Source organism: Dermacentor silvarum, chromosome 10 (assembly GCF_013339745.2).
Source record: "Dermacentor silvarum isolate Dsil-2018 chromosome 10, BIME_Dsil_1.4, whole genome shotgun sequence".
Lineage (NCBI taxonomy): Eukaryota > Metazoa > Arthropoda > Arachnida > Ixodida > Ixodidae > Dermacentor > Dermacentor silvarum.
Genome location: NC_051163.1, coordinates 18,005,159 through 18,020,214, shown reverse-complemented (window position 1 = coordinate 18,020,214; position 15,056 = coordinate 18,005,159). Strand labels below are relative to the sequence as shown.

Sequence of the window (15,056 nt, the reverse complement as noted above, 5' to 3'; positions counted from 1 at the left end):
CAGGTGCAAGTTGGAATCAGTTAGCGCAAGACAGGGGTAATTGGAGATCGCAGGGACAGGCCTTCGTCCTGCAGTGTACATAAATATAGGCTAACGATGATAACAAATTCTACAATGAAAAAAAGTTCGTTGGCCCTTCCACTCCGTGAAGATGGTTAACCAGCGAAGCTGCAACGTGCGGCCCCGGTGTTTATGACTGGGTTAATCCCGAGGATTCATTAAAGTATTTCTCAATTAGGAGGTTACACCCGTGGGTTACTCACACGCTTGGCTGTGACGGAGAGAACGACGTCACTGACGGTATGCCCGCAGTCCGCCGTTGTCGCTTGCGTTCGATGTCTCGAGTTTGCTCGGCGGCGTGGTTAGCAGCATTCGCCCGCCATTGCCGTTTGCGATTGCTCGAAAGTAATTGCTTCAAAATTAAAGCTGTCCGCTACGTAAGACAATGATTGGCTCATACCCCCTTAAGCAATGGCTCACACCCCCGTAAACGTGGCCTCCCCATTACGGCGACAGAAGAGAAGCGAAATTCTACGCTGGAATGATTAGGGGCAACGCAGCCAGCTGCGGAAGAAGACGACGACGCTCGAGCCTGATGGTGATAGTTTTCTGTGGACAGGCGATTTCGCCTAGCCATATAGAGGTTCGCTTAAATAAGGGTGCCCCTATATTTATATGTCATGGTGATGGCGCCAGCAACGTTCACGGCCGCAGCAGTACAAACTCCTAGTTGACATCCAACGTGAAGCCGGTGAAACGCGACCCGAGAAACAAAATAATTACGGATTACCGCCAAAATTAAACCGCGCATTGAAGTTGTCTATTCAAGTGTGGTCCGCGCAAGTTAACTTTATATTTTACACTCACTCATAATTACGTTTCAAAGCAAGTTGGGGGCTCCGACGCAGGCTGCGTTGCTGGCTGTTTGGTGACTGACATCTGGTACCGACCGCGCCGCCGCAAGAAAAACGTTTCACAACTCCCTTCAACAGCGTCGTTTTAGTTCAGTTTCACGGGGAGGCCACGTGATCGAGCGTGCTGAGGGGAGTGCAGGGGAGCATGCGTCTCCCTATATCAGCTCCTCTTGCCCTGTCGTGATTGCGCATGTCTGTCCGCGCGGCTGAGCGTATACACAGCCCACGCGCCGTATGTTGGAGGTAAACTGTGGCGGGTACAAAGGTTAAGGGTGATCCGGGATGACTGGTGGCTTCGGGCACGCCGTGAATCCCTGGCCGTTTGTCGTCGCCGCGTCGCGCTCTCGCTCGTGACAACCGCAGCAACGCGGTACTGCATGACAGCGTTTATGACACTGTGCTAGAAACGCTTTTGTTCGTCTATTTCGATGTATTTAATCTAGAGACTCGTGAAAGCTCTCGAAGAAAAAGCACCACCGGAGGTTGTCGCTCGAAAATGTCACCCCTAAATACACCTTATCGTTGCGATTTTACGCCATCGTGACTGATGACCGTTGCGGGCAAGTTACGAAACGCTTTCGTCGCCGAAAACATTTTTTTACACCAATTCAATCAAGTATTTCGTTTGCCTAGAATTAGGCCACATAATTTAAAGCGTTGAACGCCTATGACTTTCGACAGGGTCCCTACTTTGTGCAAATTTAAATTTAGTGTCTCATGTCGCTTTCTCATGGCAACGGGAAAAGCGCAGAACGTTTAATTAGCACCGTGATTAACCAATGTGCAGACATCTTACTTAGCGCACGCATCAGACTCAACTGCACACAATCCAGACGGACATCACACACAATGACTACCAAATATAAAATTGGTGTCACATACAGTTCTCCCAGGACACTGTGAGACTCAGGTATTACCGGCTGTATAGCTCTTTCGAGTATTTGCCTGCGGTATTTCTTGAAAAGACCGCAAATTACCTACACACATTTAACCAGTCATACAAATAATTCATAATGTTTGCCCCATTTTCACGAAATTTGAACATGGTATCAGTGATAGTTCTTCCCAGAGCGTGGGCTGAATTGTACGCTGGAACGCCTGCAGGAGTAATTTACTGCAAGCGCCGCAACTCACGCACTTCGAAGTTTGCTTACATCACCTGTAACATGTCCTCTATTGTCCTCTTGAAGTTTACAAAATTTGCATCGTTTAGTTCACCAATGTCACTGGGAAAATCAATTACGCGGCTCGTATTACTCGTGAATATAGAGAGAAAACTAGTATTCACTAACTATTCGCAAGGCTCGTAATTAAACAAGGAACGTTGAACTTTCTTGACACAATTTATCCCTAACATGGCCGCCACTTCACCTAACGTGACCTCAGTAATAGGCACAATTCTCGTGGGACAATCGAAAACATTGCGGCTAGCGACTGCTTAATTATTATTAAATTTAGTAATTGGCAGGATGGTCTTCCCGGTGGTGGTCTCTCGGCTACTGGGGCCAAATCTTGGTCTTGACGCGGAGACCAACGCAAAAGGTTGGTGCCAAGTGCTCATGACGTATTAGTAATCAAACAATCAATCAATCAATCAGCAATTTATTTAACGTGTAGTAAGCATAATAATTATAGTAAGATTAATGTTGATATTAGTATTTTTCCTCCACATAATTTGTGTAGCTTTTTACACATTACTGACAGCATTATGTGTGAATGTGGAAACAAAAAAACTAGTACATAAAATGCAACAAGGAAAACGACAGGGTGAGCGTTCATGTGCAGTCAACGGCAAAAGTTCATGGGATGCGGTTTCCCCTGCAAATGTGAATTACTGAACTGTTAGGCATGGTACTTCTAATTTAATGTATCGCCGCGTAGGTCGCGAAGGCTACCACATACTTTTGCGGTGGACGGCACATCTACTTTGTCCGGGAAGGCCCACAGACACATGTATGCGACATTGCACAACTGACATGCGCAGATGCAGCGATGAATCGTCAGAACACGCAGAATTAAAAGTGTCTCCCGATCGAACCATATTCACTTCTTTTCGTTAGTTTAACGGATGCGTCACTATAATGCATCGCGGCCCACTGCGTAGAATGAGATAAGAATCGAGCGAATTGTTCACGAGCCATCGTGGTGCTACTTTTTCCCGAGTGTATTTTAATCACGAGAAATTTCGTTAGCGCAGGAGCACTCACCGCAGTGAACCGGCAAATGAGCAAGCACCCTATTTCTAATTGAGAGGCGGTGTTCCGTAAGTTATTGACCCATCATTTAGTATAATAAAATGCGTTCTGATCAGCAGACACTATGGATTCCACATGCGCTTAAGATCCACTGCCGTGTATGTGCTTGTCTGAATGGCAAAGACCTCTAGCAAGTGTGTGATGTTCTTTTTTGTTTTTAGACTATACAAAATTTTCAAAAATTGCCGATGTCATATAACAAAATTCTAATATTGGAATTTGGCTGCTCGAAGAGGCGGACATCACTTGCACAGTAAATTCAAATGCATATTCTACTTCATAAAAAGAATCACTAATTAAGTTTCGTTATGATTACTTTCAGGCACATATTTAATTTCGCGAATTGTAGCTTGTGAGTTGGCAAGGCACATCCCGGCAACATTCCAGACCAACTAGCCAAAGAGTCTTAATTATAGTAACAATAATGTTGATATTAGTATTTATCCTCCGCATAATTGGTGTAGCTTTTTACACATTACTGATAGCATTATGTCTGAATGTGGAAACAAAAAACTTACAGATAAAATGCAACAAGAAAAACGACAGGGTGAGCGTTCATGTGCAGTCAACGGCAAAAGTTGATGTATATTTCCAGTCAAGAAGGCATATGCAGCTGAAACGAATTCCAAAGATGGCACCTGTTTAGAGATATGCGCCGTCATACTCGCGTGGTTTTTTTTTTTTTGTTTGTTTGTTTGTTTGTTTTTTGTTTGTTTTTTTTTTTGTTAACGAAACGCCATTTTATACATTGAAGCACTAAACTAAATGCCCCGCAGTGAAACTAAATTTCATTGTAAATTTCAGGAATTAATATCTCGAAACTGGTGTCATTCTGATAATCTATTTCAAGTGAATGTGCCTTGCGAGCTCACCGGCTAAAATTCGTGAATTGCAATGTGTCGTAAAGCAATTACTTAAATATTTAATTAGAAACATTTTAAAATTAGATGAATAAGCGTTTTTATTTCTCGCGCAAGTTTTGTCCGCCTGTTCGAGTAATCGAGCTCGAGGACTATGATTGTGCTATGTGAGACAGGCGATTTTTAAAAATTCGGTATGGTCTAAAAAAAATCATCCATCATATAACTGTGCTTTCCACCGTTAAAAAATATTTATAATTAATAAATCATCGTGTCGTCTTCTTATAATATTTTAAAGTTTTTTGCGCTCGTTCTTTTTTCTATTCAAACACTGACAGGAATTCACGGTACAGTCCGGGAATGATACCTCGTTCTACGTCGTATCTCTGTAGCACAGATTAACGTGCCAGTTATTCCATTTTTTTGTTTTTCAATTTTTCTTCTAGTAATAGCAATTGTATTAGTAACAGTGATGGGCTGTCTCTTCGGAGAATTACGGCTTAGTAAACCATGAGAAATTGAGACTTACGAGCAACAGTGGTCCAACAACAGTAAGCCATCCCTCATCGAGTTCCTGCGTGACAACCAATGTGGAAAACTGATGCCACTTAGAATACACATACAAAAAGCAAACGAATGCCAGTGAACAGTTATCTATTGTCAACGCTTGACTAAAACAGTGAAGAAGAAGCGTGGATGATTGTGTGTGTGCGTGCGTGTGTGTGTGTTCGTGCGCGTGCGCGTGCGTTTTAATAACGTTGATACAGTAACCACATGCAAACGGCATCCGCAATGTTATTCTTGCCTCGATTTGCTTTTATTATTGCGATAGCAGTTATATGGACACTCCAGGCGAATTTCTGCCGTCGCCGTCGCCGTCATGTTCCGTATAAAGCCCAAGGGCGATAACATGGTCGCCGCACGCCGTATGCCGTATGGGCGAGTGCAAGCGATAGGTGAGCCGACATTGTTGGCGCATCTCGCGCGTGCTTGGGAAGAAAGCAGGGAGGTAGCGCGTTGTGTTCCATCGCACGGAAAGGCACAGGGTGAGGGGGGGGGGGGGCGTTCTGCTCCGACGGCGGCTGCGCATGTCGCGGCCACAAGGGTAGTATCTTGAAAGCGATCTCCGATGGGGACAGAGGGCTGTTAGCTGCGTGCGCGCTGTGTTCTCGCCGCTTAGTTCGCGTTGAAGCAAGAGGCCGCACGAATGTCAATTCGCTCGCCGCGGTGCCGCCGCGCTTTCTCACTCCAGCGTTTTGACAGCGAGTGTGAGCGGTCATCGAGTGAGATGTGATAACGTTTGCTAGTGCGCGTGTGACACCACGCTTGTTAATTTAGTTAGTAAGCAAAAGTTGACAAGTTTATACGCCCGACAAAACTAGTATCCTTACTTCGTATATAGCTGTCTACTAATTTGCTATCGCAATCGGTGCCTCGCCTTTTCTGCGAAGCTGCGACCTTTTTCGTTAAACTGTTAGCGTCACACTAAATATACGCGTCAGGTTACGCTTGCTTGGCAGGTTAGACGTACGGAATCGCCAACAGGCAAACGTACTGCGTGACGGTTATTACTTACGCTACGAATGCAGCAAGTTCACGCGGAGGGCACTTACGACGCTGACGATGTGTCGATGAGGGAAGGACGCCTCGACCAAGGTGGCCGTGCTCACGTTCGAGGTAGGGATGGGCCTCAGTGTTTTGTCGTACACGTCAGCACTCAGGAGCATTTCGTGCAGACGCTCGATGTGCGTCTGAATGTCTTGTTTCGGTGTGGCTTCTGGAAAGAAGGTAAGAAGGCGTTTGCATATAGCGAGCCAGAATAGTAAGGTATCCGAGGGATTCAGTTATTTTCGGTAGTCACTACTGCCACACACAGAGACAGACCATTCTAGATAAACAAACCATAGCTGAAGTTAACTGTTATAGGTAATTGAAATGCATAAATAACCAGGCAAACGGAAGTGAAAGTGAACGGAAAGATTACTTGCCGCAGGTGGGGAGCGAACCTGCATCCGCCCCGCATTGCGCGTGCGGTGTTTTATCAATGACGCCACCGTTACGGCCGTACTCTCACCCATTCCTTTTTAAATTAAGGTTCGTGTGCTAAATTAGGCCCTAGGAATGTTAACCAGCGCCGCTCGCGGGCCAAAATAGCGAACTTGAAACGCCCCCTTTAACCACAGTACATGTCACGTGTCACAATACCGCGCCTGCATATATATAAGGAAGAAAGTATAGGAAAGAGCGCAACTGTGTAATGCTCGTGACTTAGCCTTCTTGATACGGCATCTATCTGTCTAATTGCGGAAGGATAATTGGCTAAGCGGCTCATGTCCAATACAGCGGGCTCCTACCTGCATTACACTTCCATGCTTTTAACTCACAAACACCCAACCCAACGTATCGTTCTGGCTATACGCTGACTTTAATACCGACCCGCCGTCGTGGCTTAGTGGCTACGTCGTTGCACCTCTAAGCACGAGGTCACGTGTTCAATTTGATCTAGTTGAACATTAAAGAACCGCGGTTATGGTTCTTCCGAGTTAATACAGAATATCTCACTATGACGTGCGGCAAAACCATATCGGTTTTCACACGTTAAAACCCCAGAATTTAAACATTTTAATTGCTTTTTTTAATTCATAATTTATATTTAAATACGGTAAACCTCATGGGAAGCTGAAAGTAGCGTTATCAATACGCTGTACCAAGCATTCAGTTGCGTAGTTCAGCAAGCAATCACTAATTAGTAATTAATATACTAAATAATTTTATTCTACTAACATGTCATTGTTACTTAATTCATACTAATAACTCGACTATTACTTTCCTACTGAAAAATCCTCGTATCTCCCATAACTCCTATATCAACTACCATCATATGAAATATGGGAAGGATGGGTTTTTATATGGGATCATATATATTTCATACCGGATTATTGAATATGGGAGTTATGGGGCAAAAGTTTTTTTTTAATAGGGTGTGTTTGTTCTTATTCAATTAACATTTAATTCATTCAAAAATACCCTATATGGCCGGTAAAAAAAAGTTGAGCAACGTGTTTTAAAGATCAGGCTCTTGAAGAGGCACGTCACATATACCTAGACAGGACGACGATTCCGAAATACGACGCCTGGATCCGACAAGTGGACGGGCTCGATAAGCCCACCATGTGCGACTCGCTTCTGCCCTTCACTGACGAGTCTGGTTTACTCTGTAAGGCCCACACAGACTGGTCATCGTCTTTTTACCACTGCTTTTCCACCCTTTCCCGTATCTGAATTTCCTTTGCCCCCGAAAATAGGCCAAGGTCCCAGCCTTTCCAATACAGATATCATTAATTTAATTTTGGTTGATGTGGAATGGTGTTCGTACTTGTCAAGTCAAACTAAAAATTCGCACCTTCTTATTTTTTTTCTCAAGGCTGACAATGATGTCTCTCCTTACGAGCTTCCTAGATTGGCTAAATTGAGCCGTTCTAGCAAATGAAGTGTTCTAGAACGATGAAATTGGCAAAACAGAAGCGTTAAAATGAGAAAATAACTAAAGAAGAAACAAACTTTAACCCGTTAACGAAAACATGAATCAAAATGGTTTGGATGGTGTGTAGCAGGCACTCCAAACTAATAGCAGGCTGCTCATCGTTATCTTTACAAGTAAAAGTGTGCAATCAATGCGTTGTCCCACTACTAACCTCTGGGGCAGAAGCTAGGCGAAAGAGAGAGAACAAAAGGAGAAAGGCAGAGAGGGTAACCAGATTAATTGTCCGGTTGGCTACTCTGCACAGGGGGATGGATTAAGGGCCGAAATGATGAAAGGAAACAAGGATAAGATAAATAAAAAAGTTGTCGCAGTTTCACCTGAACGGCGAAGCATCAATTGCGATAGCAAATTTGTAGAGAGCTATACGAAGTAATGATAGTAGCTTTATAAGCTGTATAAACTTGGACATGCAGCAGCACCGGCAACACGCAGAACTGTTGTCGACGCCGTCGGCGTTTTGCCCGCGTTCGCACAAAATGCATGCGGCGTTGGTGACTGTTGCCGGAGCCTCTGATATAAATAGGCACTTGGTGCCGCTCCTAAACGTCGCCTCCCTTCCCTCCCCCCCGCCCCCCTCCCCAAAGGCCTTTCGCGCGTCGGAAGAAGGCGCGTTTGCTCTACATATTGCCACCTGTAGGTAGTGGGTCGAGGGCAAGAGTGGGTCGAGCCCAAGAGAAGAAAGAAGACCGCGCGCCCCCTTCTCTGCTCGAGCCAGCCCCGACGGTCGCGTCTTCCGAGAGCCAGCAGCTCTACGGGTTATTAAACCTTCAAGTCCACTTCCAGAGGCTCGTGACAAACTGGTGGAGGTGCGGGGTAAGCGTCATCACGGATGTTGCAGACCCCTCCAAGGATCCGCGCTACGAATCCAGTGCCTGTCGACACTCCCGTGCATCGGGCCAGCCGCAGGATCAGGGGACTGTCCCCAGAAGTCGTCGACGCTACGGTTCCCACCACATCGACCGGTATGACCAGCGCCACCCTTCAAACCGCCCCAACCGGTACGGGAAGCACGATGTCGAACCGTTACACACTTGAGAGCCCACGGATCCCAAAGACGTTTCATGGCACAGTGTTCGAAGACGTCGAAGACTGGATGGTCGAATACGAGCGCGTGGCCTCCGTGAACGAATGGAACGACACGGAAAAACTCAGACACGTCTACTTCTACCTGGAGGATGGCGCGCGTACGTGGTTTCAGAACCGCGACGGGCAACTGCCGTCGTGGCGCGAGTTTTGTCGTCAGCTCCTGGAGACCTACACCAGTTCTGATCGCCACGAACGAGCGGAACGAGCGATTCAGGCCCGTGTCCAGTTGCCAAACGAAACTGTGACCACGTACGTCGAAGACATGACGCGCCTCTTCCGACGAGCGGATCCAAGAATGACGGAGGAGAAGAAGTTACGTCATCTGATGCGCGGGGTCAAGGAGCAACTCTTCGCTGGCCTCATACGGAGCCCTCCGAAGACGGTCGCGGAGTTCTTGTCCGAGGCCGTAACCATGGAAAAGATGCTTCTGCATCGCTCGAACTTGTATGAGCGGCAAGCGAACAGCATGTCTGCTGCTGACGTTTTCACGGCCATAGGAAGCAACGGCGACTCACTGCGAGAACTCATCCGCTCTGTAGTGCGTGAAGAGTTGCAAAAGGCCGCTGTAACACCGCAACCTACGGTAAGCTCCATAGCGAGCATTATCAAGGACGAACTGCACCAGGCGCTTCGTGATACCTTGCCTCCTGCTAACGCTGCGGCAGTACCTCCTGAATACCCTCGTGCGACCTACGCGGAAGCCCTGAAGCGCCCTGCTTCCTCTCCGCCGCTATTCGTTCGTGCTCCTCCTACGGTGTCAGTTCAGTCGGTGCAGCCGATACCGTACTACGACGCTGGGTACACGCCGCCGCCCGTTGTTCATGCCGCTCCATTTGCCCATCGTACGGAGCAAGCGGTTCACTACGTCGACGATAGACGCCCGCCCCCTCGGAAGTCGGATGTTTGGCGCACACCCGATTCGCGGCCTCTGTGCTTCCACTGCGGTGAAGCTGACCACTTGTACCGCCAGTGCCCATACCGGCGCCTTGGGATTCGCGGCTTTTCCGCATACTCGCCGCCGCCCCGATACGGCCAACGACCCCGGGACATTCAGGAATACCTGTCCCAGCAGCGCTTGCCACCGCCTGCCCGGCGGCAGTCGCGTTCGCCGTCTCCGAGACGATTTTCACCTCCGCCCCAGCGGTATTCTCCCGAGCGGTCGACCAGTCCCCGCCGGGAAAACTAACTGAAGCGATCTTTGGGGGCGAGGTCGCTGACGGTCGAAGCGCTGAAGACCTCCGACGGACGCAGTTACGGAAAGATACCGACCCGACACCACCTGCAACTGAACGAGACGACCGGCTTTCGCTCGATATACCAGTTACTGTTGACGGTTATGCCGTTAGTGCTTTAGTGGACACCGGCGCAGACTACACGATACTAAGCGGCAAAATAGCAACGCAGCTGAAGAAAGTGATCACGCCCTGGCATAACTCGCAGATTCGGACGGCTGGCGGCCACATCGTTACTCCGCTGGGCGCCTGCACGACTAGAGTTGAGATTCAAGGATCTACATTCGTAGCGAGCTGCCTTGTCTTACGCGAATGCTCCCGCGACGTTATCCTTGGGGTTGACTTCCTGCAGGAGTACGGCGCGATTATCAATCTGCAAGAGCGTCGTATCACTTTCTCTGCCGAACGAGCAATCGACGTGCAAGACGGCCGACGGCGCGACGACGTACTTCGTGTGTCTGCTGACAGTGTAACGCTTCCTCCACGTGCCAGTGTCCTCGTCGACGTCACATGCTGTGGCTTACGCGATGGCGAAGCGGTGGCCGAAAGTAACTTGGAACACCTACTGAAACAAGGTGTTTGTGTGGCTCGCAGTGTTATACAGATTCGTGCTGGTCATTCGCAATTGCTTGTTACCAACTTTAGCTACGAGCACCGACACCTGTTCCGCGGCACTTCGTTAGCGTTTGCAGACGCAATAGCAGACGTTAACAACTGTTTCACGTCAGAAGTAGTGGAGACAGCAGACACGTCTCTGGGCCATCTTGACATCAATTCTGAACTGTCCACCGATAGCCAGACAGCACTGCGCAAGCTCTTGCTTGAATTCAGGACCTGCTTCGCACATTCTTCCAAGGTACGCCAGACTTCCATCACTAAACACAGGATCATCACGTACGACGACGCACGCCCGATACACCAGCAGCCTTACCGCGTGTCGGCAAGAGAACGCCAAGCCATACGTACGCAAGTCCAAGAGATGCTTGACGATGGCGTCATCGAACCTTCCAACAGCCCGTGGTCATCTCCGGTCGTTCTTGTCAAAAAGAAAGACGGAACGCTACGCTTCTGTGTCGACTACCGCAAGCTCAACAACGTGACTAAAAAGGACGTGTACCCGCTGCCGCGTATCGACGACTCGTTAGATCGACTACGGCGCGCCCAGTACTTTTCTTCTCTCGATTTAAAAAGCGGGTACTGGCAAATCGAGGTAGACGAACGCGACCGCGAGAAAACAGCCTTTGTGACTCCAGATGGGCTCTATGAATTTCGAGTGCTTCCTTTTGGCTTGTGTTCAGCCCCGGCTACTTTCCAGCGAATGATGGACACTGTCCTTACTGGACTGAAGTGGCAGGCCTGTCTTGTGTACCTGGATGATGTGGTCATCTTCTCTGAAACGTTCGAGCAGCATCTTCACCGCCTACGGAGTGTGCTAGAAGCCATCCGATCGGCAGACCTCACACTTAAGCCCGAAAAGTGCCACTTTGGTTACGAAGAGCTCAAGTTCCTCGGTCATGTAGTAAGCGCCAAAGGGGTCCGACCCGATCCAGACAAGCTTGCCGCTGTGGCCGCGTTTCCAGCTCCTGCCGATAAGAAGGCCATCCGGCGCTTCCTGGGTTTGTGCGCCTACTATCGCCGGTTTATTAAAGGCTTTTCGAAGATAGCGGAACCCCTGACACGCCTTACAAGAGACGATACGCCATTTGTGTGGCATAATGAGCAACAGGCGGCTTTTGCTGAATTACGACAGCGCCTTCAGTCAGCACCCGTTCTTGCACATTTTGACGATGATGCTGATACTGAGGTGCATACCGACGCCAGTAGCATTGGCCTTGGCGCAGTGCTCGTCCAGCTTCAAGATGGAGTGGAAAGAGTTATAGCGTATGCCAGCCGCTCCCTGTCCCGTGCCGAGGCGAATTATTCGACTACGGAGAAGGAGTGCCTCGCGGTCGTGTGGGCGATCATCAAGTTTCGCCCCTATCTCTATGGTCGTCCCTTCAAAGTAGTGACGGACCACCATGCCCTCTGTTGGTTGGCAAGCATGCGCGACCCTTCAGGACGACTGGCACGGTGGAGCTTGCGGCTACAGGAATTTGACATCACCATCGTTTATAAGTCTGGCCGTAAGCATGAAGACGCTGACACGCTGTCCCGCGCACCCATTGATCCTGCCAGTCAGGAAACAGAGGATGATGACGGCTTCCTGGGCGCCATTAGTTCGTCGGACTTGAGCAGACGGCAGCGTGACGACGGTGAGATTCGACCGATCATCGATCATTTAGAGGGTCGCGACACAACCATACCACGCCATCTGTCCCGCTCGCTGACGTCCTTCTGTCTGCGAGATAACGTGCTGTATAAGAAGAATGCTCGTTCGACCAGCCGTGCTTACCTCCTGGTGGTTCCAAGGGACATGCGCGACGACGTCCTCTTCGCTTGCCATGACGAACCGACATCTGGTCATTTAGGCTTTTCACGAACACTCGCTAGAGTAAGCGAAATGTACTATTGGCCCGGGCTTTCGGCAAGCGTCAAACAGTACGTTAAAGGCTGTCGTGAATGCCAGCGCCGCAAGACACCATCCGTTAAACCGGCTGGCTTACTTCAGCCAATTGAAGCACCTCACACGCCTTTCGACCAAGTCGGCATGGACATTCTCGGACCGTTTCCCCTTTCTGCCGACGGCAACAAATGGGTGATCGTCGCGACTGATTATTTAACACGCTATGCTGAGACGCAGGCGATCCCACGAGCCACGGCCTCAGAGGTAGCGCACTTCTTCATGCGCCACATCGTCTTGCGTCACGGTGCTCCCTCCACTGTAATAACTGACAGAGGGACAGCATTCACAGCGCAGCTTATGGACGAGGTTTTGAATTGAGCAACACCAGGCATCGCAAGACGACCGCGTACCATCCGCAGACCAACGGACTTACCGAGCGACTGAATAAGACGGTCACAGATATGCTCGCAATGTACATAGACGTTCAACACAAAACATGGGATCGGATCTTGCCTTACGTGACCTTCGCGTATAACACCGCCGTGCAAGAGACGACGCGCTTCACGCCCTTTCGCCTTCTCTACGGTCGCGAAGTCCAGACGATGCTGGACGCTATGCTGCCGTGTCAAGACGCTGACCTATTGACAACTGACGCCGAGGAATTTGCAGAGCGTGCTGAGGAAGCCCGGCAGCTCGCGCGGCTGCATATCGGCCAGCAGCAGCAGGCAGACGCACGACGCTACAACATCCGCCACAGGGACGTGTCCTACAACCCCGGGGACCAAGTTTGGGTGTGGACCCCCGTTCGCCGTCGTGGTCTCTGTGAAAAACTGCTAAGCCGGTATTTCGGTCCGTATAAAGTGCTCCGCCGCGTCAGTGACGTAAACTACGAAGTTGTTCCGGACACATCATCGCAGACACGGAGTAGGACACAAAGACAACCGAGCTCAGACATAGTTCATGTTGTGCGCATGAAGCCGTACATTGCGCGTCCGTAACTTTTTTTGTTTTCGTTTTTTTTTTTTGTTCTCTCATTCCCTTCTTTGTTTCTACTTTTCATTTATCTTTGGGAGATTGCTTCTTCGTTCATTGACTGTGCCGGCGTGACGGCTACTTTTTTTTGTGTACTTTCGCTTTGCCTGCCTTCTTCGTCGTTGTCTTCTACGCCTATTTTTTTTAGCATCGAGGCGATGCTTTTGTTCGGAAGGGGGGATATTGCCACCTGTAGGTAGTGGGTCGAGGGCAAGAGTGGGTCGAGCCCAAGAGAAGAAAGACCGCGCGCCCCCTTCTCTGCTCGAGCCAGCCCCGACGGTCGCGTCTTCCGAGAGCCAGCTGCTCTACGGGTTATTAAACCTTCAAGTCCACTTCTAGAGGCTCGTGACAATATATGGTGATTGTAAAGCAGGAAAGAGACGCCTACTTCTGCAGCCCTTAAGGGAGCACGGCGCAGAACGCGCGTTTGTTCTCCGCCGTGGGTTCACTCCCCGTGAAAGCGCGCGTCCCTCGCGCCCTTTCACTCGCACATACAGCGTTCGGTGGCGCGCGGCGACGATTTCATCTCCACTGACGTCATACGGAACCTCACGGCAACGGCAACGGCGACGACGACGGCGACGGCAGAAATCTGCTTTGGAGTGTCCATATAATTGCTATCGCAATAATATATATGTCCGCACACTATACTTTTTAATGAGTCCCGGTGCTTTTAACAAACACATTAGCGCATTTAAAGCAGCTTGGGGAGCGACGAAGAAGCTTGAGAGGATGTCGAGGACCATGCTACGACCGATGCAATGGAATATACTTGGCGTAACTTTAAGACATAGGAAAAGGGCGACGTGGATTAGGGAGCAAAGCGCAGTAGCTGAATTTCTTGTTGGGACTGCGAGCCAGACGTGGAGCTGGGCAGGCTGTGTAATGCGCAGAGCAGCTGACCGGGGGTTCACTAAGAGTAGCTAGATGGGTGCCAATCACGGTATTTGGAAAGTGATAATACGGTGTTTTGTAATGTTAAACTGACAGTAATTTTAATATTAACGCGATGCTATAGCTACTCGAAATCTGCTTAAACAGGCGATTTATACGCTTTAGCGGATACAATTTTCGCGGACATTTACAGACGTTAAATGAAAAATGAGACGTCCACCCAATCGTAGCAACTGGTACAAAGGAAACCCCCATACGGGTTCCTCGAAAAAAAAAAAGCCTCGCCTCGCAGCCCTGGACCAGGACGAATCTTTCTTCAGCTGCGAGGCTTTTCTTTCGTGTGGGTTTCCTTAGTAGCAATTGCTACGATTGGGGTGGATGTCTCATTTTCCATTAATTACTTCTCTCCACCTAGCAGGTTTCCGCTGAATATTACGTCAATTACAGACATCAAACGCATAACTAACAAAAATTTAATTAACCTTTTTTTGCTGTCACGAATACGGCATATCGTTAAAAATACTTGCTGGTCGAGTTGGTGCATCTTAGCAAACATATTTCAACTGCGCGAAGTAACGACCACGGGGAGAGCATTAACCGAAGAAAAGCGCAGTCCTTGCTTCCATCAAACAAAGACTGCGCCTGTCCTTGCTTAATGCTCCCTCTGTGTTCGTACTTGGTGCCGTTAAACTAGTTTGCTAATATGGTGCATGCTACATTTTCAACACGTCAACAC

General features: G+C 48.9%; 1 protein-coding gene across 1 annotated transcript in view; it reads right to left on the bottom strand.

Moving 5' to 3' along the window:
* The window catches only part of LOC119430895 (neuronal acetylcholine receptor subunit beta-4), a 40,177-nt gene that overhangs the window by 17,444 nt on the left and 7,677 nt on the right, over window positions 1-15,056 (bottom strand). The window contains exon 3 of the mRNA XM_049657484.1: window positions 4,559-4,603. Within this exon, the coding sequence (XP_049513441.1) occupies window positions 4,559-4,603 (45 nt within the window). The remainder of the gene's footprint in view (window positions 1-4,558; window positions 4,604-15,056) is intronic.